The 26,010-nt window shown below is 38.2% G+C and overlaps 1 protein-coding gene across 9 annotated transcripts in view; it reads right to left on the reverse strand.

The window, feature by feature from the left end:
• Positions 1-25,429, reverse strand: part of LOC127585313 (secretory carrier-associated membrane protein 5) — a 45,407-nt gene extending 19,978 nt beyond the window's left edge. Inside the window, exons 1-6 of one of the 9 annotated variants that reach the window (XM_052042682.1) lie at positions 25,191-25,385; positions 19,702-19,795; positions 14,312-14,373; positions 13,972-14,027; positions 11,476-11,595; positions 108-264 (exon numbers count right to left, since the gene is read on the reverse strand). In XM_052042682.1, coding sequence (XP_051898642.1) covers positions 108-264; positions 11,476-11,479 — 161 coding nt within the window. In that variant the 5' untranslated portion in view covers positions 11,480-11,595; positions 13,972-14,027; positions 14,312-14,373; positions 19,702-19,795; positions 25,191-25,385. Of the gene's footprint in view, positions 1-107; positions 265-4,057; positions 4,107-11,475; positions 11,596-13,971; positions 14,028-14,311; positions 14,374-15,941; positions 16,001-19,691; positions 19,796-25,190 lie in introns of those variants that run through there. The other 8 variants (XM_052042681.1, XM_052042678.1, XM_052042675.1 and 5 more) reach the window with 8 other exon arrangements.
• Positions 25,430-26,010: the final 581 nt, after the last annotated feature.

Genomic DNA, 26,010 nt, shown 5'->3' on the forward strand with positions numbered 1-26,010 from the left:
ATGTGACTATTTAGTCCAAATAATTTAAGATTTTGATGGTAAAATGTTCGAACTTTCTCATCCACGTGAAGGGGGCCAAGGAAAATGAGCTATGTTTGAGTACTTACTTGAAAGCCTTGTAGATTGGTCTAAACCAGCAAACATAGGAGCATGGTGTGAACAGTATCAGCCAGAGAAAGGCCAGTCCAAAGTTGACAGCTCCTCCTCCTCCAATCAACCAAGCTAGGCAGCCAATCAGATTCACTGCAAGTGTGATGCTGTTCACTGCAATAAAGCATCAAGTAGCACACAACAGCCATGAGTCACATGCTGCAGGCAACACTAACATGGAGGTCAGCATTTCCATGGGTGTAGGATGAGTCAATTAACAATGGCATGGTCAAAACCCAAGAACTCAATTTATGCAATATAGGAATGCCCTGACATTAGTCAATGATAGTGACAATCAATCTACCCTGTATGTGTAACCGCATCTCAATCTCCACATACTTCGATATGGAGACTAACTCACAAAGCCTTAGGGCCTCCTCCATTGCACCACTTGCTGAAACTACACTAAGCAAGCATGTCACCAAGTCCCCCACCTCTTCCATAAAAAGGACAATCCAAGTCCCACAGAGATGAAGTACTGAGACTGTAGTGTGTGAAAGGGGTTATCATTTGACAAATGAGAACCAGAGTGTTAGGATGCTACAATTTATCAACCAGGACATCAGCCGATCATGACATGATGGCTTTTAAAAAAAAAATCACATGATGGAGTTCATCTAGAGAGTGGCACTTTGATTATTTGAAGGTGGCTCCATGTGGAATCCAAGAACATAGAACGATGCTTTAACTTGACCACAGTGAAAGGATAGTGATCATGGAACCAACAATACAATTGCAAGACAGGAACCTACAAGTGGACTAACCAGATCATCTTACAACTTCCTGCATGATTATGGTGCACTGCTCAATTCTTCTGACGTAACAGCAATAGGTTCATAGCAGCAACTTACCGAATGGCTACAAGCCTTGTGACTGGAGTTCAATCAGAGTAACACAGTCTCCAACAATACCTAGGAAGTCATTGATGCAAGATAGGAAATAATCCAGATACAGAGGAGGATCCCCAAGGTAAAGCCTATTTGGGGCTTGAATACCAGAAGTGTCAGACTTACAATACAGTAATAGGCCAGACAGCCCAAATGATCATTGCTAGTGTTTATGGTCCCCAGGAGCTGTTGTTCAAGTGTAATATTTTCGCTGGAATGCAAGTTTGACAGTTAATTTGCTTGTAAGACAATCAGACGCTGCAGCTATCTCACAATATTTCCTTGTTAATGCCTAGTTTTGATCAAACAATGCTGTAGATCCTAGAGGAGTGGTGCTATAGGCAGCTTTGGTATTCCATAGGGCATGGCATCAAAAGCCATAGATCTTGCTGCCCAGATAATTAGAATTAGATGAAACTACTTGTGGAGAGGCTACAACTTTACAGACAAGTTTTAGTGCAGACAACAAAGACCCTTCAAGAGGTGAAACACCTCACTAGTGCCAAGGGACACATCCTGAAGATGAAGATCACAAGATCAGCCCTGCCTAAGTAGCATGGACGTGGTAAGTGAAAGCTCTCTTTCTATACATTAAGCTTCTATAATTCTAACACCAAATCAAGATGATCAATCATATGCATAATTGACCAAGTGGGTCTACTTTGAATTTAAAACTATTAGTGTGCATATTAGCATGTGGTTTCCCTTCGATGGAAGCTAGGCTATACTCCTGCAACAGTGTGTATAGAGATCACTTCCTTTTCCTCACTGAATGTTGTGAGAGAGGATCTATGCCATTTTATTTAGATGCTTGGACACCCATTACTTTTTACAGGTTGTGAAGACATTATGGTAGTCTGCCATCTATTGATTTATCACCAGAATTTCAATTGTTGCTTTGCCCTGACTGCAGGTTGGACTGAGCATTAAATTCCGACCTTACCAGTGATGCCCACATCCCATGAGAGAGTACAAAAATTCATATCTGTACTGAACAATGAGCAAAGACAACTGCCATAGACTCTCTTTCTTCCCCATAATTCTCAAACTTTTGTATACCTCTTGCATACAAAAGGTTTGTCTGAGAATTACCTAATCACACCATGTATAATGGCTTAAGCAGTTCATGATTTAACATCATTCAGTTTTTATGCACATCAACAAGACAGCTGCTAAAACTGCTAATCTGTGGTTTTGTTTATCCATCAAACACATTGGGACTTCAGTAAATATTAAGCATACATTTGTAATGCTGTTCAATTTTTCTTTAACAGGATTTAGAGCTCTTGAAGGAAGGAACTGCTCATCCAACCAATTGAAAGACCCCAATCTTTTCCTGCTTTATTTAAAAGAATCACTGAGATTATTCAAAAGCTAGCTATTGTCAGCAGTAAAACCATAAACATAGCACAGGCACACAGGGAACGAGAACCAGAACACGGGTCCCATGGATATAAATGAGCAAGTGAAATGAGGATGGACAGCCAATTAAAGTACAAGGATCAACAGCATAGAAGCCTGCACTCCAAGAAAACCAAGTTCAACAATAAAGACTGCATAGTCAATAATAGTTCAGTGTACTGACACTTTAAGATTTAAATTAGGATGTTAAAATGCAGAACTTTAGCAGGGCATAACCGCTATGCGTATTTCTCAAACCAGTGGTTTTCCACATTGATGTCACGCTGTGAATATCAATACATTCCAACCACTTTTATGAATGACAATGATGTTCATACAAAAGAAGTGTTGCAGTTTAGAGGTCTTGTTGAAATTCTAAAAACTGTTCTGCCCAAGAGAAAGAAAAATAGTCTGCAATTCTGAATTTGAAAGTTGGTGCTTACGTGAGGTGTGCCCAGACTGGTTGGAAACGTGGCTAATCAGAGTTGCCTGAAAATGCCACAGAACCAAGAGGTTGTTTGGTTTCTTGTGCTCATTAACTCTGAAAGAACTCACCGTTAGTCACATTTCTTTAAAAAAAACATTTTGCTTCTCCAAAATATTAATCCACTTTCCTTTTAAATCCATTTTGAATTCCATTTTCACCAACAGATCATCATGACTCTTTAAAGAAATCTCCAACCTCTCCATTCTTTCCATTGTGATGACTTTAAACTCGCATCCTCTGGTAATCAACTCATTGGGTTTGCTCCCTTTACCTCAAGTGATCAGATGCCCTCACAACCTCGTTAGTTCTAATTGAAACTGCCTTGTAGGAAACCCTTGGGATTAGCAATCTGGAAATCAATTCTTAACTCGCTGAAGCCAAGCATGTCACATTGTAGGTCACAGAAACAACATAGCATGAATGCTGCAGAGGACATTCACCATTCAGAGCGATGATGGATCATTTGTTCTAATAAGAATCAAAAGGGGAGCTGATGGCCATGAGAGAGAGAAGGAATATAGAGAAATAAGGGAGGAAAGAGTGTGAATAATGGGATTACACTCCTGGGAGATGCCATTTTACTGTTCCATTTTCTTATAATAATATCTAAGACAGAATTATATTGTTAATATTCATGCATACAAATAATTTTTTGGGAATTATTTGAAAAGCTTACTTTTAAAACAGAAAGCACGATTTATCAGCTGACCTCCATGCATAACAGTAACACCATTAGTTAGCAAGTCAGTGATTAAACACATCAGAACACAACAACACAGTAAACATTGTTACAACACTCTTCAAGGAATCATAAGAAATATGCTTTGTGAAAACATTTTATAAATTTAACTTTTTAATCTGTCAAATACTTTGTGATGTCTCCATCTCACCGTAGTTAACTCCACACTCCCAGTCTGAAATAACAAATCCCCATTGTGAAATATCCTTGCAATGATCAAAATAAAATACATTATTTTGCACAGAAATATCACTAATTTCCATCTAGGTTGTAGATTACTTTGATAATGGCCTTAGTAATGGACTAAATGGTGGGGGAAACGATTGTGTAAAGATTATCATAATCTTCCTTAATTACTGGCTTGTGAGAAGAGTGTATGAATTTTGCACTCACTTCCACTTAAATTAAGCTCCAGACATAAATGATGTGGAAAATTAATCAAACTCAGTCATACATCAATGCCAACATCAAACGACGAGCATCTTCCCGAGGTTGATGCTAACTATGCACTGCACCACAAAGGCCTGGATTTGTATTCCTTGCTGGATACCGCACTGAGCATGTTGTTCAGGACATGACAGTAGATGAAATCCAAGCTGTCTGCATCATAATCATGCTGCTTCTATAATCCTGTGCTCACAACCCTCTTGATCTCAATCTCACTGGTATTTTCAGATGCATAGTCACTTTCAAACACTCTCCTGTCCTACAGCGCCTCTTGCAGGCTACTCTAGATGTTGCAAATGATTTTATATTCTAATCAACTCACCAACATAACTAGCTCAAAGCCTGAGGCATGTCTCGTTCCAACTTGAATCAAGCAGAGAGCGAGAGAACCCATACAGGGAATCAAAAGAGTGGCGCTGCACACCAGGTCATCAGGGTTGTTAGAGAGTTATCTAGTTGGAGAAGGTTACAAGGAATGCTCTGGTTGCAGTAAGTGTTGTCAAACAAAAATTAAAACTAGTATTAATAACTGAGACTGCTGAAAATCAAAACTTAAATCTTTAAGGCAAAGTAGAGCTGTGACCAGAAGGATTTTTTTTATATCAGTGCTACTGCAAACTATGGATAGTGGTTATTTAATGAAATGCTGCCACCTTATGGTAATCTACACTAAGACAACCTGTATTCTTTCAAAAGGGCTTAAATATTAGGAATAAAAAGCCAATTAAAATGAACATCCTCCAAGTTAAAATAAGACAGCAAAAGGCACTTGGCTTTCTGCAAAATCCGTTTCCGACAATTCGGCAACAGAATCAATATGCTTAAATTGAAAAAAATTATATTCAATTGAAGAAAATTCAACTTGCCAATGAGCTATTTACCATCAAACATTCTCTGATACTAATTCTTCTTTCCCTTTTCAGGCATCTTTTATTTTACAGCACTTTAGCAAGGTTATATTCACTGTCTATTCTTAGCTCATACTTTTGAATGTACATGGCACATTTTCTGCCATTTGTTTGCAAATGGTCACTAAAACCATTATTCTCTGCAGATGTTATATTGGAAAGGGATACCTTTAAAAGGGGATCTGAGGGGCAAGTTTATTTTTAAAAACATGGTGGAACACGCTGCCAGAAATGGTGGTAGGATCAGATAAAAATCATTATGCTTAAGAGACATTTGGACAGATAATTAAATAGGCAAGGCATAGAAGTACATGGTCCTCAGGCAAATGAAATTAATGTACATGGGCAAAAGACCAGCATGGACATGGTGGGCTGAAGGGCCTGCTTCTGTGCTGTACAACTTTTGACCATGAAACGTTGTGTTAACCTTTCTCTACAAAATAGAAGACAAGAGCTAGGCAATCTATGAAGAAGGAGAATTGCTATCTGATCTGAATCTAAACAAATTAAACCTACTTTGATCAGTGTTGAAAACTTGGAGGTAGATTCCAAAACTGCATTAGCTCACATTTCTGGGTGCAAGTTAGAATGGAAGAGACAGCAGAACCCGCTATGACTATGGGATGTTTAAAATGTTAATGATACTATTTTTTTAAAAAACAAAAAACTAAAATCAAAATTCCTTTTTATTAACAGATGTAAAAGTTAGCAAACTGTGTTGATGGGAAGAACAAGTCATTATCCTCTTGTTTCAAAAGGTGACTTAAAACTGTTAACACTTCATTACTCCAGAAGACATCTGTGGGATAAACTGCATTACATTGACTATTAGACTTATTTTGGTTCAAGGTATTTAATGGGACTTTGTGGCTTATGTACTGCAGTTCACATCCAGAAAGACTAAATGCCAAGGAAAGTGATGGCTCAATTTTTTTCGAAGGAATCAGTTATAAAAAATAAATGGGGCATTTTTCCCAGAACCAGTAACTTTGATTATAAAGCATGTAATCCTTTTATATCAAAACACAAGTTCCCTTGTATTTTGTGTCATCTCTTTTTGGGGTTTTCTTATATATAAAAAAAATCTGGAACAGTTTAAAAGGCAATTTTTTAAAATATATTTCACTGCAAGAAATTTCCCTCAGCCAGGTTCATTGTGTGAGCATAACTGTGACAGACATGTACAGAACACATGAACATGCATTTATACAAGTGCCTTTCACAATTACAAGGCAGTGTAGCAATTTTAAAGTGTTGTGACAAAGGGAAACTTGGCAGCTAATTTGTGCACAGCAGTGTTCTACAGAGAATATAGAAAGTCTTTTCAGTTCATGAAGCTTGGTCCGTTTATGGAAATTGTCATCAGGCTCATTATGAGTAAAGGTGACAAGGAGAATCCTGAACTGAAGTAGAAATTCAGAGAAATAACTGAATCTTATAGCACAGAAGCCATCATTTGGCCCTCTTTAAACCAAAGCCAGCAACCCCACCGCCATTTGGTTACTTCACTGTTTCTATGGTTGTTAAGTTTTCTGTCAAAAGAGGCTAGATTCTCAGTCTCAGCCACCCCGTTTCCAGGCCATTCCATGCTTCAAAAAGCACTATGAAAAGAATTTCTCCTGCTTTTTTCTCCCTATAAGCAATATTTTAACATTCCTGTCACAAAGATTTGTATTGCATATGTAGTTAGTGTGATAAAGAATCAGTATTTGTAAAAGAACTAGATCAGAACATTTATTTTAAAAACATAGCCTGTCATAATCTGGAATGTATTGCCTGAAAGGTCATTAGAAACAGATTCTAGAGCAAAAATACTTGAAGGGAATTAATTAAATAATGAAGGGGAAAATTGGCATGGATCTGAGGAAAGGGCAGAGAAACTAATTTTCAAAGAACAAGCATGGACATGATGGACTAAATTGCCTTCTGTTCTGTGATTCTACAACTTTCTACACTTAGTGCTCTCTGCCCAATAAAACTTTTGATAAAAGCCTCTTAATTTTCCTCCAAGCCTTAGTGGTCCAATAGAACTACTTTTTCTCAAATTGTGTCTCCATATAATTATAGGTTCCCATTTTTAGATTTGGCACAACCTGTGATTCAGTGTGCTTTTAGAATTATATTTCATGTTGACAGAGTTTTAATGTTGTGATGCACAAAAGAAGTTATTATGAACAAGTGTTCACAAGTAAAACAGTAGCTTTATAGATGCCAGTCAAGCAAAATAAAGTCAGCTAGGAAGGGGTTACCCTAGGACAGTGAATAATTTTTTAACATGCTATTATACAGAGAAAGATTTTGCCTAAACGACAAATGTAATCATAAGACGCACAAGAGCATTTTAAGAGGCAAGTTTTAAATAAAATTTTAACAGGCAAGTATTTTGAAATACTGTTCAAAATTGATGGTATTAATAAATGTTTTAATATCTTTGGAAGTATATTCATATGTTACATTAAATTATTCTAATTATTGATGGTAATGTCCACATAATTTAACATTTTACTGCTGCCGGTTGAATTTTACATCTTGAATGTTCCCCAGTTACATAATGATGACAACTAATGTATTAACAAAGAAGCAATGCACAAGTTGAACATTAGTACCAAGCTGTCCAATTAATCAAACTCTTGCAATAAGATTTACTAACAGTTGGAAACATCCTGAATCATTGCTGCAAATTATCTGAGAACAAACTGGGTCATGCTATTTTTTTATTATTTGAAATTACCTGACTATTCAGATTCATAATGACTTTTTCCAAAATGCTGACAAGATTGGTTAGCTTACACTCGTTACCCTAAGCTGTACTGCAGTTTTACATCTCACTCATGAATTTATTAGATTGTAATAATATCATTAGAAAATCTAATTCTTCCCTAGTTGGTATTAAAGTGAAATCTGGAAGTTACGAAAGACAGAAAATACCTGGGAATTTCTATGCTGGTTGTTTGTGTAATTTGCAGTAATTGCATACCCAGTCACTAATACCAGCTTAAACTTTAGGATAATTTGTCAGCCTATTGCTATTTTGGAGCTATTTTTAACAAATGTTTCTGCAAGATAACTATTGCAGCATTATCTGCACCATCAAAATATTTCTGTTAAGGGACCGTCCCTCTCCCCCGGACACCTAGTTCCCATCAAACCCTCCCTCTAGCAGCTTGCAAATATTAAGACAATTTCTTATTACATCCCATGTAATACTGTTCTGCTCCTGTGGCTCCCTTTCCACAACAGACCATTAAAGGAAAACAAACCTGCAAAATATTTATTAGCTTAAGTTTAGACAACAAAAAAGAAAAATTGAAGAGTCAGGAGATACACACATGTATGTAATATATGTATGTATATGTGTGAACTGCATACATGTGTGTATGTGTGTGAAAGCTAATGCACTGCTTCTGTTAATCTTCTCTCTGAATCATTGAGACTTACAGCAGGCTCTTCAGCCTAACCAGTTCATGCCGACCATCAAGTACCCATCTATATTAATCCCATATCATGAAGAAACATCTTGAATCCAACTAACAGAAGTTTTACTTGTAAAATTAAAAGGATCGGAAATTTAGGGGGAAAGTTAATAGGAAGGAATATTGCCTTTGTCCAATTGGGTTAGAATATTTCATATTCTTCCCCTCTTTTGTGCACAATATCCCCTTTCAAAACAAATGTAGTGCAACCATCACAATAACTGACATTGCTATATAACTAGAGACACAAGAGACGCTGGAATCTGGAGCAACACACAAAGGAGCTGGAGGAACTCAGCAGGTCAGGCAGCATCCATTGAAGGGACATGGACAGTCGACGTTTCGGGTCAAGTCCTGGTGAAGGGTCTTGACCCGCAACGTCAACTGTCCACTTCTTTCCAAAGATACTGCTTGACCCACTGAGTTCTTCCAGCACCTTTGTGTGTGCTATGTAACTAACAAACATGTGAATTTAGTGTTTTAGGTCACCTTTTGGCTCTTAAATCCATTGATAAATGAGTGGAGTGTGCCTGACAGCTAATGTTAAAACCGGAACAGTTTATTTGGCTTGTATCAGTCAAGCTGGACAGTAAATTAATCTAGGAAAAGCTAGATTTCAAATGAATATGGAACTTAAAAGCATCTTGGGTTCTGCCTTAGCCTGGTGGTCACACCCTTGCCTCCAAGAGAAAGGTTGTTATGCATTCAAGCCCCACTTCAGAGATTTTTTGCACAAAACTTGGGCTCGTGTGTCATTGCAGTGGAGGGAGCGCTACAGTGCTGAAGTTGTTAAATTTCAGCTAAATATATTCTCAAGTGGACATAAACTATCTTAGCGTCCCCCTGCAAAATGAACAGCAGAGTTACCCTAGTACCTTAGCCAAAGCTTCTCTCTCAACTCACTCACTTACACCAGATTACCTGAACATTGATGGTATTGCTCTTTGTATTCCTTGCTATACACAAGCAAGCTTCTACGTTTCCCTGAAGAAGTAATTCATGGGCACAGGCCATCCTAAAATTGTGTCGCGTTTATAAATGCACGTTCATTATTCAAGCACCCATGAGCTAAAGGGCTCGCTGGAGAAAACTATCAATTTAACGTGGATCAGGCTAGCAATAAACCAGTGAAAAGGCAATATTTTGCAATGCATCACTGCTACTATATATAAACGTTTTATACCTAACGATGTTATACATATCCATGCTTTTGTCGGAACATACAAGGCATCTCTCCCTGGAAGGATGGTGGAGGTGGCACATGGTACTTGACCAGTAGGGGTGTCGACTGGAAGCTAGCAACTGGGGTTGGGATGAAAAGGTCCTTTCTGACTGGCATTACTACAATGGGATGAATTTCTTCCTTCTGTGCTTTAAATTTCGATGCTTCATAGAAAATCTGCAACGTTATTTGATTCAATGATTCAACTCTGTTGTGCAAAAAAGGCACAACTGGAAGTGTAAACTACATTTTCTTTCTGGTAGCACATTCTAGTTCCTGTTCAAATTATTTTATCAGGAATCTCCTTATGGCTATCGTTGAATTATAGTGCATTTCATTAATTCAGTGCAATGTGTATATTTGCTCACAGTAATTTTGTTTAAAATACAACAATGTGTTAATCCTAAAAAAGCTTTATGGAAACAATCTTGGAAAAACAAACTGATGACAAAACTATAATTCCATTAGTGAATGTGTAAATTAATGCATGCATTTCTACTTTAAGAAAAATGTGAAACTTATAAGCACACATTGTGTATATAAGCACTCATAAGCAGGCATTTTTCTTAAAGTAAAAGCTATGCTATGTATAACCACACTAAAGCAAAGGGGAAACTTGTCCAGGCTCTTTACCAACAGCTGTCAGATTATTTGATTGGTTTTAATCAACACACACAAATTTGCAATTGATATTTTAGGGACTAACACCAACTACACATATCAAGAGAGGATTTAGGCTGCATTTATATAATTGGACAGAAATTAAATGTTCTATTTTTGGGCAGGTAGTAGGGATAGGAAATCGGAGCAACAGAGGTTTCAGAAACTACAATTCCACTGTAACTTACTGCTAAGAGCTTCACATTCTTCCCATGAGACTAGTGAACAGGCCATCTATCTATTTGCTCATGTCCTAAAATCCTCAATGTGATCACTGTGAGTAGATAATCATCTCCGAATTCTCCAATCAAAGTCCTTCTTCTTAGTGAACACAGATTGAGAGTGGCCAGGCAATCTTTGGTGGTATGCAAAAGTCTCATGAAATCACTCTTAAAAAGTTTTCAAATTACTTCAAAATATTAAGTTCCAAAACAGCTTTTTTGATTTTTTTTTGCAGAATATTGTATTGACTGAAGTAATAAACACCTAACTAGCAACTAGAATAATGCTTCCAGTTTCCCATCAACTTAGCATCTGGGTTTGATGTACAGGATGCTTCACAACAGCAATCCTCTTAATTATTCAATTTGCCAAACATGCACAGATCTTACCATGGTTTCTGTGAATAAAAATATTAATGTAAACTGATTGTGGAGTGTGGAGTTTTCTACTGGGAGCTCATACCTATTTTGAGTCAGAAGCCAAAATTGCTCTCTAGCCCAGGAAATGTTCAAAGTCATAAAGATTTGGATTCCATCTACATTGGCTGGATGGAAATTTGCAAAAGTGCACTACATGCAACTATGCCAATATAGCCTGCTTATTGGAAGACATAGGTATATTTTAACTGAATATCAACACAGGAGAGAAAAAGATACCATTGAAAGACTTAAAGCAATTTACAATCAATTATGTGAAGATATTATATGAATATTTAATAGTTTTGAAATATAGTCAAAACCAATATCAATGACGCTTCAAGTATCCATGCAAAACTAAAGGAGTTGTAACAATGTTTGGAAGTTTAGAGATATGTTATAAGGGTACACATCACATCTAGAGTGCATTCACATTCAGTTGGGATATAGCTGTTGTACTCACACATCCACAGGTAATAAATGCGTTTTGCCAGGACACGATGTTGATCTGGAATCTCATTAAAGTCCTGGTAAAAACATGGCTTCAATGGAATGAACTTTGGGAGTGGGGGGAAATTGTTCTCTGGAAAACAAAATACATAGTTGTTCTTACAAACACATCAAATCATGGTCAAAATAATTCAAATATTTGATGATCATTAATAAACAGACAGATCTTAAATGCCAAGCTGTTTTATATGGATACAATTTAGAATATTACATGACATTACTCTTTCAATTAGGTTTCTTATTCTATTGTGTCTTCATGGGAGTTCCCTCATTCTATCAATCACACTCTAAGATAATAGGATTATATTTTCCGTCGAGTCATACAGCACAGAAACAGGTCCTTGGGCCCAACTTGTCCATGCCAACCAAGATGTCTATCTGAGCTAGTCCCATTTTCCTTTCCCTGTTCAAGAAGTTTCATCTTCTATACTTTTTAATGGCATACATTTCCCACCCCCCCCCACCACACCCCACCCCACCCCATTGTTTTCAAATAAGCCAAAAGCTTTCTTGTTTTATCTTCTCTATCTGACTCTCCATCACCAAACAAGCTTTCCTCCTTCTCCATTCCCCTCCCTCTAGCTTTTATCCCTCCACTTCCCTAGCACTAGTGGCTGCTGAAAATTATATCTTGCCTCAGAAACTAATTTGGACCCTTTATAACAATTCCAAAAGTCACAACATTTTAAGCCTCCCAAGCATGATATAATGGCAAACAGTGCAGTTCAATTTCTGTATTTAAAATTTTTCTTTGAAGATGTATTTCCCTTATGTGAATTCTCTAGTACATGTTTCTTTATAGTTTTGGTAATAGATTTAGAAAATAATGAAAATCTGACTCAGAATCTGACATTCTAATAAAGGGTCTTTGACCTGAAACACTAACTCCATTTCACCTCCCACAGATGCAGCCTGACCTGCTGAGTGTTTCCAGTGTTTTCTGTTTTTTATGTTCCTTCATCTTTGCTTATTATTTCCTTTCTCTTTCAGTAATGTTCTTCTACATTATATATCTTTCCATTTTGCATCATCTCCCTCTTCATCAGCACCCTTAAGAGTCTGCTCTCTCCTTTTCCAAGTTTACCTGTGCCATATTGATTTGCCATCACTACATTTGCTTAATTCTTGTCCACATCAACTTTTCTGCTCTATTCCACCAGCCCTGACGTTTCGAAATCCAGCAGTTATTTTAATTCATCCACTAAATATACACATCATTATGCAACTGCTCTGAGCTATGACTGGAATTACACACAGAAAGTCATAAATTAGAAGTAACGTTCCTGCACATACATATATCAGAGCCACTGCTAGCTCTTAAAAATCAGAGATCCCAACAGATCATCCACTTAAGGAGACCAATTGTCATCAGGTGAGCAAAGAAAAAGAAAACCTTCTCTCTTTCACTTTTCTCTATTCACATTTCTGTAAAGTATGGGACTTCGTCAATTTAAAAACCAAGATACTCTTGACAGGTCCTCAAGCTGACACAAAAGAGCTCTGAAGGGGTGGTGAGAATCTTTGAGTTAGTGGAGTCAGTGTGTTATTTTTGGGCTTATTATGTCATTTGCCAGGGATATTCAGCAGAGAGAGCAAGAAACAATGACAATTGCTGTTCTAGGACTGTTTTCTCCTCCAAATGGAAGTCAAATCTCTGTCAACATTATGAACAGAGAAAAAAAACATAACAGAAAAATAAGATTTGCATGGCATGATTAGTGAACAGTGATGAAAAAAAGATTTAATATTCAGCGCATCAATGATACAACTTAAGTTCATAAGTCTACTGGCCACACTAGAGATGGTGCATTTCCTGCGATGTTGCTTTCAACAAGTTTAAAAACTGTTCTAATGATAAAAGTCTGGTATCATTAAATTTATACGACTTTAGTGCAGTTGTGGTTAATTCTGCATTGTTCATGGGCAGAAATACAATTGAGAACATGGAATAAGAAGGCAGAATATACATTCCAGACTTATTTGACATGATACATTAAGCACATTCCATTTAATACTGCAGCATTTTAAAATCATTTAATTAAAAGCACGGTGTACTGGAGATAATTATTTCCAAAACATATAAAGGAATATTTTACACAGATCACCAGAGGGGGAAAAAAACGCCAATGAGAAAAGTTACCACACTGCATCACGTGGTTTGTTTTTAACCATTACTGGCTGATCAAAAGTTTTGAGTATACTGTGCATCAACAAATACAGATTAAGTGTTCTGTCTAACCCTAACCCTACACTTCTCTTAAACCCTATACTTCTCTTAAACCCTACACTTAGGGTTAGGGTTAGGGTTAGGTTTACTTGTCTAAGCGACAGGTTCTGGTGACTAAGCACTAAAGAACTGGAAACTCCCAGGAACTGGCTTATTGTTTGAAGGGCTCACTCTGCTTATACAAATTGAGAAATGTAGCAAAAGAACAATAAGTGCTTTCACCAGTTTAAAAGCCAACTTCCGTCTGAGTGATCAAAATCTCTGGGTGCTCAGGATAGCTGCAGTTCAGGAAACAGGAGAGCAAATTAGATTGAAATGTTCAAAGGTTTCATGTGACATTAATAACATCTGAATTATGCTAGAGGAACAAGTCGCTCACAGATAAGGAGAAAGCAGATAAAAACAAGTTTAAACTTCGCAGGAATTATTAGACATAGAATTTGCATGCAGTGTGATCCAAGTTATTTCAAATGTTGCTTTCTGATGATTTGGTTCTTTATGCTTCCAGGAAATGTAGATTATTTTCAGCAACCTGAACATGATTTGCAATATCTGTCCATACCTGCCATACTTTAAATAGTATGTGCTGTGTTCTGCCTTTCTAAACAATTTACACGTTCCAACCTGTAAAACAAAAAAAAACAGGCTATAAAATACAAGCCCCTAATGAGAATTCCAGTTCAATTATAAAAATTACTTAACTATTTCAAATTATTTCATTGCAAAATACAGTTAATTATTCTTTAAATAAATATTCTAACTCAATTTTTGCAACCAGCTACCCCAAATCACTGCCAAATAGACTGTTTCTTTGGATCCAGTTTAAAAAGTGCACACTTGCACGCTCATCGTGAGATGCTAGTCTTAACTAAACTGTTGTGTCCAATATTAAATGCCTTATGAAAACAGGTTGAGTGAACTCGGCCTTTTCTCCTTGGAGCGACAGAGGATGAGAGGTGTATAAGATGTTAAGAGGCATTGATCGTGTGGATAGTCAGAGGCTTTTTCCCAGGGCTGAAATGGTAGCCACAAGAGGACATAGGTTTACGGTGCTGGAGAGTAGGTATAGAGGAGATGTCAGGGGTAAGTTTTTTTTACTCAGAGAGTGGTGAGTGCGTGGAATGGGCTGCCAGCAATAGTGGTGGAGGTGGATACGATAGGGTCCTTTAAGAGACTTTTGGATAGGTACATGGAGCTTAGAAAAATAGAGGGCTATGGGTAAGCCTAGTAATTTCTAAGGTAGGGACATGTTCGGCACAACTTTGTAGGCCAAAGGGCCTGTATTGTGCTGTAGGTTTTCTATGTTTCTAAATCTAATCAAAATGTTACACGTAACAGAAAGTCATTCACCGCAGTTGTTTCTCCAACATTGAAATGCATATTGGACAAGGTGGGGAACCAAACACAGAAAATTCACTCCACATTTCAGTTACTGAAACCTCGAGTGCGTGAACCTATGCCTTCTTATTTCTTTGCAGAAAGCATCAGTCTGGAATGCATTCCAGTAAGAACAGATTCTCAGGCAAATTCAAAAATTGTTTTATTTCATCGAAGGTACTGCACAGATCTTAGTTAATTCTCTGTCAATTCTAATGAGGGCAAATAGAATTAGTGTAGTGGGCAAAAAGGTCAGCATGGACATGGTGGGTGGAAGGGCCCATTTCTGTGCTGCAACACCATGATTCTTGTTTTTGCAGAAAGTAGTGTACATGTAACTATATTGATATTCAAGGGAAATTTTGGTTCACACTGCATAAATACCTGCACAGACCAGATGGGCCAAACAGCTTGTTTCCATGCTATACATTCTACGTAACAAAGAAGCATATTGTAAAATTCCAATAATGCGGCACACTCGGGACTTTGGAGGTGCTAGACTAGCGGATTTTCTGGACAATTGGAAGTTATTCCTATTAATACCCAACACATTTTTTATGTCACTTTTTTTGTACATTACATGATTTAATGATAAAATTCCTTGTGAAGCTTGCAAGTTTAAAGGGGGCACTGGAACCAAGGCCCTGGCAAGTCAGAAGGGAGAATGGCAAACAATTCCTGGTGAGTCAAATGCCTAACTATTGGGATTTCCAAATGGTCAGATAGCAGTTTATTACAGTGTAGAGTTTTACTGTATTCAGCACAAATCTGTCAACAATTGCCTTCCATTAAGACAAGAATCTGATCGCACTCACCCACCCTGTATCACTTCCTCTGCTCCATCCTTACAACCCATCCCTGCAGCCTTCCCTTCCTACTGGCAAAAAACAAAGCAGCCTTAATCCTTATCTCTACATGTCCCTCTTAAAATGCTGCTATTAATCTGCATTTGAATTAAGATTTCTTGCTCTGCAAGCTTCCCTGCTTCATTTTTACAAGAGATATATGGTAGTTAATAATCATACCACAAAATACAATTAACCCAATTATATTTAACCTCTGCTCATTTGTGGGCAGTTAGAAGTATTTCCTGCCCGCAACTGCTTTGTACTTGTGCCACAATTGACAAAACATGATTATCCTTCTTAGTAGATTACATGGGTTGGGCAAAACAACCCGATCTGTGTGTAACAATGTCCTTGAAAATATTTCTCAGCCTGATATCAAGCACACTCTTTGGTGAGATTTTTCTGAAAAAAGTTTGCTATCACTGTGAACACAAACACAAGGCTGTTGTGGGGACTCAGTATACAACAAACCCTTACTTGTTTTAGTTAAAAATGCTAACATTAATTATAGTTGTGCATACACAAACATGGAGCATTGTACCAGACAGGCAATGGAAAGGAAATAGTGACATGAAGGAATTTACTACAATAGACATGCACTGAGAAATTGGGTCAATTGAACCATGACCTTTTGTCACTGCCAAAGAATCAACTTTACTCAAGTCAACTGTGCAACAAACATACATGAAATGACATTGTCGGCTTAACATCTTTGATTCCCTTATGATTGAAATTCGAGCTCCAAAATGAAGGACAGCACATGAATTCTCAAACAAAGCGAGGAATCCTCAAAATCCCCAAAGAGATGTAATTTAAGGCTTTCAATTCTACCTTCAATGTTTTCATAACAAATCCAATTCACTCAGCAGTGGTCAAAATATTTGCCCAAGCATCATCTGCGACCTTTTTACTTCCTGCACCGTGCATCACGTTGAAAACGCTGCTTCATTGATTGGCCTACATTCTTGTTATGAAGTCACATGATACATGGAGCTCAACAGGGCTGTGAATCCTGTGCTGGAGCTACTTGAACAGACACTGATTGCATTATCCCATATTCCTCTTGAACTTTTTCTCACTTTCACTGCAGTCTTTTATGCAGCTGATCTGCAGCTACCATGGCAATGAGTCATTTTAGGGCTGATGATTTTCTCTGCACAGAAATGAGCAAACATGGGGAATTTACCGTGAAACTCCGCTGCTCTCATCAGGAAATGCACAGCTCAGGACTTACCATTTCTTTCACAGTAGGAACAAGAGGCAGGAAGGTTGTTTCCACTGGTAGGCGAGGCTCGAACCAGGGGACATAGCCTCAAGGTTTGAGTGAATAGATTTAGGATGGAGATAAGGAGAAACTGCTTTTCCCAGACAGTAGCAAATCTGTGGAATTCTCTGCCTAGGGAAGCAGTAGAGGCTACCTCATTAAATACATTTACGACAGAGTTAGATAGATTTTTGCACAGTAGGGGAATTAAGGGTTATGGGGAAAGGTGGACCAGAGTCCACGACCAGATCAGCCATGATCTTATTGAAAGGCAGAGCAGGTTTGGTGGGCCAGATGGCCTACTCCTGCTCCTATTTCTTATGTTCTTATAACAACAACAACGCAACTAGAATGACTTTTACAACTAACTTTGATTTTCAGAAGGGGTCCCTAGCGTTTCAAAGCAACACCTTATGCACTGTAGCTTGAGCTCTGGCGAGGGGTAGGGGTGAGGTAAAATAGAGATGTTAAATGTGTCTCTCCACAGATGCTGAGGACTGCCAGCATCATCTGCTTTTATGTCAAATTTCCAACGTGCAGTTTTCTTTGGATTTTCACTTAAAGGACTACAATCTAATTTCCAATCAACAGTCTTGTTTTTCAGTTGCTTTTTTTGTAAGGTACAGATAGAAGCAATGAGTAGGATAGCATTAGTATGGTGAATTAGTAGAGAGAAATTATAATGAAAAAACATAACTAAGAATAAATCTACCCAAAATCTTTTCTAAAATGTGTATGGAAACAAACAACATCATATTGAAGAGCTTTGTGAATACACATATGCAAATACAGGAATATGTACTTCCTGTTCCACTTTCGAAGAATTCCAAATATTTAAGAGAAAGTTCATATTTTAAATAAAGCATAAATGGAGTTATGTTTCAGGTAACAATCATTCATACTCATGTAGTTCACGATTAGTGCCTTGCACATCTCAAATAATCTAGTCTTTCCTGCTTCACTTCTACTTTGGTGGTCCCACTAAAAGATCATCCTTTCCAAGGCCCATTCAACAGCAAATATGTAATGCATCCAAATTCAGCTTCAACACCTCCCCCACAGGCAGGAATAATCCAATGTTGCTTCCAACAGGTCGATTGAGGGAAGGGCTGGTCTAACAGCTCAACGATCCGGGATATGGAAATTTCAGGAGCGATTGAGGAGGGTGTTAAAGGGGAGGGGGTGTTGCATTGCTGATCAGGGAGACCATTACAGCAATACTCAGGGATGTTGTCTGGAGGGATCAGCCAACGTTATATGGCTAGAACTTAGACATAAAAAAGGGGCAATCACTTTGATGGGGTTATATTATAGGTCTCCCAATTGTTAGGAAGAATTAGAACAGATATGGGGCAAATCGCAGCAAGGTATAAAAACAATTGTATTGGGGGATTTTAACTTGACTGGTATTGCCTTAATGCAAGAGGTTGAGATGAATAGAATCAGATTTAATTTATGGGGTGGTGTTTGTAAATACAATCAAGAGGGACTTTTAAAGGAGCAAGTAGAGAGTCCTATTGGGGAAGGGACAGTACTCCATATTAGGGAGGAGGATGGGCAAGTAGTGGAAGTGTCTGTGGAGGAACCCTTTGGAAACAGCAACCGTAGTTCAGCAAGGGTCGAGGTAATCAATGGACAAAGATAAGGTTGGTCCTAGGGTTAAAGTGTTATATTGCAAGGGGGAGGGCCAATTTCAACAGTACAAGGCAGGACCTGTGCAAAAGAAGATTGTGAGCAGTTGCTAGAGGGAAAAACAACATCCGATAACTGGGATGCATTTAAAGGCTAAATAGTTAAGAGTCAGCTGCAAGGCTAAGCAGCAAAGATGGTAAGATTAGGGAACCTTGGTTAACAAAAGAAATTGAAGGTTTCATCAGATACAAGGAGGATGAGAGTCAGGAATAGGCACGGTATCGAGCAAGTCCTTTGATGTTTATAGGAAATGTAGGCAAGAACAAGAAATTAGGAGGTCAAAGAGAGGATATGAAATTGCTTTCCAATACTCTCTAGCTACAGGCATCATGCCAGAGGATTCACAGGTTCCTAGTATGGTCGTAGTGAGGCAAGGGATAAAGCACTAATTACAGACCAGAGAGCCTAATGTAGGTGTCAAGAAAATTAGTGGACAAGATGACGGATAGAAGGATGGATAGGAATGGAGATGAGGAAATTTGTTGGAATACTGATGGAAATCTGTAGTTCACCATCTGAAAGGGTGGGGGCAGGGGAAAAGAAACATTTTGAAAATACCTATCTGAACACTCGACATAGTACAATCTGGAAGGCTATGGACCAAGAGCCAGAATGTGCAATTTGTCTTAATGGATCTTTTGGACTGGTATAGACCTTATGCTACGTATTTAGATCAAAATTATTTCATGGTATCTGGGTGAAACTAAATTTTTTGTTTTAAAAAAAAGCGAAATGCAGACAGAAAAGACTGGCCTACGTACAGTAACTCACTTATATGCCAACAGAAGCCCAGGTAACCATGCTGGGGTAGACCTAAATGGAGTTGAAGGTTTGGAACACAATCCTGAAGAAAACGTTGGAGCCTCTGAAACAACAATAGATTTATAGTGTGATGGTCAAGCAGTTGGAAGTATAATATACAAAGTCAAGATTTCACAATTCAATAAATCACTGCAGGAATATATACAAAAGAGAATTACTGGACAAGATGACGATCTCAAAATCTGAGATCTCAAAGTACTAAACATAAACTGTAAACACATGAATTTGAGTGCAGCTACATAGTGCTGAATTCCTTCCTTCCAAGTAGGTAATAACCTGGCTGAACTGCAATTAAACTTTGCTTTTACTTTGTTACATGGCCAAACACATTTCACTTAAAAAGAAAACATAATTTAAATAATTTTATATCTTGTACTTAGATTTTTATCATAAAAAAATTTTTTTTGGCTGCATAAATATGCTTCGCTTCACACCAACTTTGTTTACATAGTGGCGTGACAGCAAGTTTTCACTCGTGCTAAAATATTTTAAAATTTACATCCGAATGTAAAGTAGAAAATTAAGTAATCATTGTTCACTTCAGCAGGTTCCCATTTATAACATATGTACAAAAAAATAATTAAAAATCATCGATAAAAAAGTTGTCCCATAAATTTTGCAAAATCCTTTTGTTATTTAGTTGGCAATTTTATACCAAGATTTCAGAATAAATACTAGCACCAGAATGACCTGAAGATATCTCCTTGTTGTATGTGAATTGCTAGCAAGCCCAGAAAACACCTCATAACTGACCACCTGTATTTAATGTTTGCAATCACAACAACCCTGGAAAAATCCAAGGATTTTAAGCCCCAGAATTTGCAATTTTTAGGATTGTAGAAATGGAAACAGTAACTAAATGCTAAACAATTAATTTGAAAAGGACTGAGATGTAGCAAATTTCATCTTCTAATATATTATCAATAATCAGAATCAGGTTTATTATCACTGACTTATATATCATGATATTTTGCAAAGATTACACAGAAAATAGAAAGCTGAGGGCAGGGGGCATGGATTTGTGATCTAATAACAGGGGCATTCTGAACAAGGAGTTGACAATAGTAAATATCAAGATGTTTTCCCTTGTGGAGGGGATTAAAAACTCCAGAAAAAAAAATGATAGCCATCTAATTATGAGTTTGGGAGAAATAAACTTACCTAGACAATGGCTAGTATGCAGAATTTTTGACCACATGCTTCATTACTCACCTTGTCCTGTAGGAGTTCTGTAGAAAATAGGAGCTAATTTACCGGAATCACTAATTAGACTGAAAGCTACATAGAGCTAAATACACAAAGTTTGATAAGCATAGCACTGTAAATGGATGAGTTTGATTTCAAATATTTCTGAGAAATCGTATTTATCGCACAAGTGTTTCCTCTGCTCTTGCAAAGAGCAAATACTGATTCATGTGGGAAAAAAAATCAAATAGTTTAATATAACTAAAGTCCAGTACAAAACAACCAAAAAAAATTGAGGTTTGCGTTGGTTAAGCTCACACTTATGCCCTAGTCCAAAAATAAAAAAAAATTGAATCAGGTGGTTGACTGGTGGTGTGAAAGATAAGAAAGGTTTTGTCTGTTGCGAGAAAATTGAAATTTCCTTGCAACATGCTGGCTCTTGATGTACTGCCTGAGCTTGTGTTACAGAGAACAGACTGGGCTTGTGGCTGCAAGAACTAGGCAATTACAGCTAGCAGATGGTCAACAAGATGGGGCCAGAACACAGCTATTTTGTATGTAATTAGATCCTGCACATCAAATGTAATTATAGCATTTGTAGTTGGTTGCTTCTTGAGCTCTTGAATGTCCATAAGCAACAAGAGGGATTGAGTATGATCACCAGGTTCAAAGGAAACCAGAATCTAGAAATGCTTGTCATCTCATGGGCCAAATCTCACATTTACCCCTGGCCAGCAGTCCTGTAGGAAACCATTAACAACGTCCTTCTAGTGGGTCAGCTCATCTCTCTCTGAGCACACATGCTGAAATGCAGAAGTCAGAGATAAAATGGAGGTTTGGGAACCAGTACCAGTACATCCAAACCTCTGCTCTGCTGTTGGATTTACTACCAAATCCAAAGTCAAGATTATTGTCACATGCACAAGTACATGTATGCACAGGTGCAATGAAAAACTTACTTGCAGCAGCATCACAGGCACATAGCATCATGTTATACAGAATTTTTACCAAAAAAGAACATAAATAAAACAAAAATAAAAGTCCATTTTAGTGCAAAGTGATCATAGTGTTGCTTTACTTTAGTGATTAGGGTTGTGTCGATTGGTTCAAGAACCAAATGGTTGAATCTGCAAAACTCAACTTCCTGATCTGAAGAACCAGATGCATTTCTTGGAACCTTGATTAAAACACCCAAGTTCAGATGTGGTTTGTTTTTCTTTATTTCAAGTTATCTTTAATTTCCAGTAGCTCAAGAAAAAAAAAACAAAATTATTTGTTGTAAAATTATTTAAATCTATTGCAACTGTTTTTCAAGCTTATCAAAATCCATCAGGGTGTTCCTCAGGATATGACATCGTAGGCCTGGTCCCTGATCATGGCTGTTCTGATCAGCAAGATACAGGACCAGATCAATCAGTCCCACTGAACCACAAAGGTATGGCCAGAAGAAAATCATGGGAGTGGGGTGGGTTCAGGGATGGGCTGTATTGACTGCAATCCAGCACAACATAACATCAAGATAATTGGAATGTTGACTAACAACAGTATTAAAATAAGTGAGGGGCCTTTGACCCAAAACCTTAACTCTCTTGCTCTTCCCACAAATGCAGCCTGACCTGCTGAATATTTCCAGCATTTTCTGTTTCCATTTTAATATTAAAAGTAATTTGCTTACCAAACCACTCGCATCCATATCAAGTAAATGTTACAGGTCAAAAAAAAAATTCCATGTTCCAGTAGTAATTACATGCCAGCAGTCACTTAAATGTAGGATGATGATTGTGAAATGAAACTACTATTGTATGTTTATGGATCAATTTGCAATGTTGAATATACTTTGCAACAGAAACAGCCTTAACATAACACTGCTCCACATCATATTTCTCAGTTGTCCAATGAGTCCAACTGCCCATATGAAGAACAGCTCAGATAAAGCAGGCAAATGCTTTCAGGATTCAGCCAATCATTTTCACAAGAAAAATTATTTCTGTTATGACTAACATTAAAACTTTACTATTATGTGAAGTTTTCATTTTCATATGGGCTACCTCTGATTTCTTTCCCCTTCCCCATACTCTTAAAAGTTGCAGTTATGGCCCAACACACTACAATTTTGTTGCTTAGGACAAAATGCAGAATAAAGATCAATTCATGAGGTTCTGTGTGCACAAACAGTGGCTTTCAAGCTAATTCACTGCACTTGTTATGACAGTGAACAGAGGCAATGTTAGGATCATTATAGAAAGCCAGCCAACTCACAAGCTCACGCTCCAAAACTAATTTCTAAAAGATCAATTGTGGGTTTGGCAAAGTATTTCTTTTTTGGGAAAGAAAACTGTTTGCAGTGTACAAAACTGACTGCACTGAATGAAACCATTCCACACCATTACCTGTTGCTAACACTTGTGAAGGAATCAAACATTTCTTTAGCTTACCACCAAAACAAATTCATCCAACACATAAAGGGTTGCTAAGTACACCATTCCTCCACATCACTATGGATAAATCCTTTTTTGTTATAAGTACAATCTCTCATTCAGCATGGGCAACACCAAGGGTTATCTAGGAATTAAATAGGCTGAATTACATGCAACAAATACTTAATTCATAAAGTAGTGCACTGAATTATAATTACAATGTTAGCTATTTATGGACATGGATGAATATTCTTGCATGAACATTGCAAGTATAAACTACAACACTTATGATTTGCATGCATCATGAAAGCAAAAGCACAATTGCTATTTTATCTTCCTTCAGGTATGAAATCTGTGATCCGAAATATTGCACTGTTAATTGATAAGGGGAGTTGATGCTCAAGAATGAGAAATTTTCTGCAATAGTTATAGCTTAAAAAGCAAATGTCACAGCTAACTCTTCCTACTTGCAACTCAGGCACAAGGAACAAAAGGCAGTCAGCAAGCTGGGAAACCTACAGAATTCTAATACCACAATGACACTCTGATTAGCCACAGTTGTACGTTAATAACCAATCCCACTCTCCCAACTCAGCGAGCCTAAAATTGCAGCCATAGCTGCTGCACTTTACTTGACCTTATACATTAGTCTGCCCACTTGCAACTAGGAAATCACAATGCTGAAAAGTTCTAATCATATCTGATATGTAATCCTATTCAGCAAAATTTTTAACCTCATCTCTTTTTAATAAACAAGAACAAATACAGGATACTGCAGTTACTGGAAACAGACAGGTCAGCCAGTTTCTGTGGAGAGAAAAGCAGAGTTAAACAAGAACTACTAACTCTCATTTTCTTCTCCATGTTGCATGAACTGCCATGAATTGTCAGTACATTCTGCCAAGATAACTGGAGCAAAACAGCTAGTGTAGCCAGCGTTGAATACGAGGCTACAGTGAAAAAAAATCAATCATCTGGTTGAGATGACATCATGATGGTAGACCTTCACACAGCTCCAAACATCTGATTTAAATGCCAGCTTGACCTCAGTTTAAATAAGCAATTTTGCATCTGAAAAACCATATGCAGTTTTATGATAATCACAAGGCCAAAAGGTGAATGAAAGCTCTATCAGTAATTTACAAGAATGACCTCCTCTCAGTCCCTGCCTTCATCTGTTAAGATTGAAACCAAGCAAAGCTTTCATTAAAATAGGTCCCAGCTATAACCTAATAATATTTCTGTACCCTCAAATGCATTGTTTATTCTTATTATTAAATGCCCCCACTTTAATATTCTGTATTGCATAAAATTAATTTGCACTCACATTGATAGTAATAACCTTCACGGAAGTGCTTTATATTTCTCACTTATCAGTCACCTGTTTTAAGCTAAATGTGGCTTCTACCCATATTAACGTGAAATTTACTGTCCAGTGCTGTGATTTCCATTTAAAATAGATTCTCACAGTTCCATCCACTGTACCACACGTTGATGATCTGCACTGAAGCAAGTTCATCCGCCAATTTATTTATTTTAATTGAAAAATAAAATTTCCAGGCCTCAACTACATTGCATAAAATTGATTTACAGCTGTACTGAATGCACATCAACCTCGAATGCTTCGCTTTGTGAAATGACTTTCCCTGATTTCAACCTCCCCTATTGCATCTAGGTGGTTTGCATCTGCACTAATGCAAGGTTACCCTGGCCCTCCTGTGCAGCTCGTCTGCATTGCACGATGCCCTTTCCCTCAATGGGACCTCTGCACCTTCCCTGCAGTGCCGGTTGCTAGGCCGGTTGCTAGGCCGGGCCCAATCCCGGGCTCCACCTTACCGTCCAACGACCGCTGCAGGTGCTTCGGGGGGGGGGGGAGAGGCGGGAGCGAGGAAGAAACGGGAGCCCCCAGAGCCGTACTATTTCATCCTAACCCTTTCCTCCTCAATCCGATCGCTTGCCACCGCGGGCCGCCCCGCTGCCTCCCGGCGCCCGACTTTGCACACAGGCTGCCTCACAGCGGCGGACCCGTTCCAGCCGGCAGCTCTCGCGAGAACAAAGGTAACCTCCCTCCTCCTGCGAGATCTGCCAGCATCAGCACCAGTCACTCACAGCGGTCGCCGTGGCAACCGTAGCCCCCTCCTCCAGGGATGCTCACCTGGGCAGGTAAGTGCTACCTAGGACATCTGCACAGAGGCTGCTGCACTGTCCCCACACCAGTCAAACTAATATTTGCAAAACGGACCCCTTTTAGAATGGGCAAAGTGTGAGGATATCTAGTCATGGAGCTATCATAAGATAAGATATCTTTATTAGTCAGATGTACGTCGAAACACACAGTGAAATGCATCTTTTGCGTAGAGTGTTCTGGGGGCAGCCCGCAAGTGTCGCCACGCTTCCGGCACCAACAATAGCATGCCCACAACTTCCTAACCCGCACGTCTTTGGAATGTGGGAGGAAACCGGAGCACCAGGAGGAAACCCACGCAGACACATGGGGAGAACGTACAAACTCCTTACAGGCAGTGGCTGGATTTGAACCCGGGTCACTGGCGCTGTAAAGCGTTATGCTAACCGCTACACTACCGTGCCTGCGTGGATATCTGTGTGAGGATATCTAGTCATAGAGTTATCATGCCGACCAGATGCCCACCTAAGC

Source organism: Pristis pectinata, chromosome 32, assembly GCF_009764475.1.
Source record: "Pristis pectinata isolate sPriPec2 chromosome 32, sPriPec2.1.pri, whole genome shotgun sequence".
NCBI lineage: Eukaryota > Metazoa > Chordata > Chondrichthyes > Rhinopristiformes > Pristidae > Pristis > Pristis pectinata.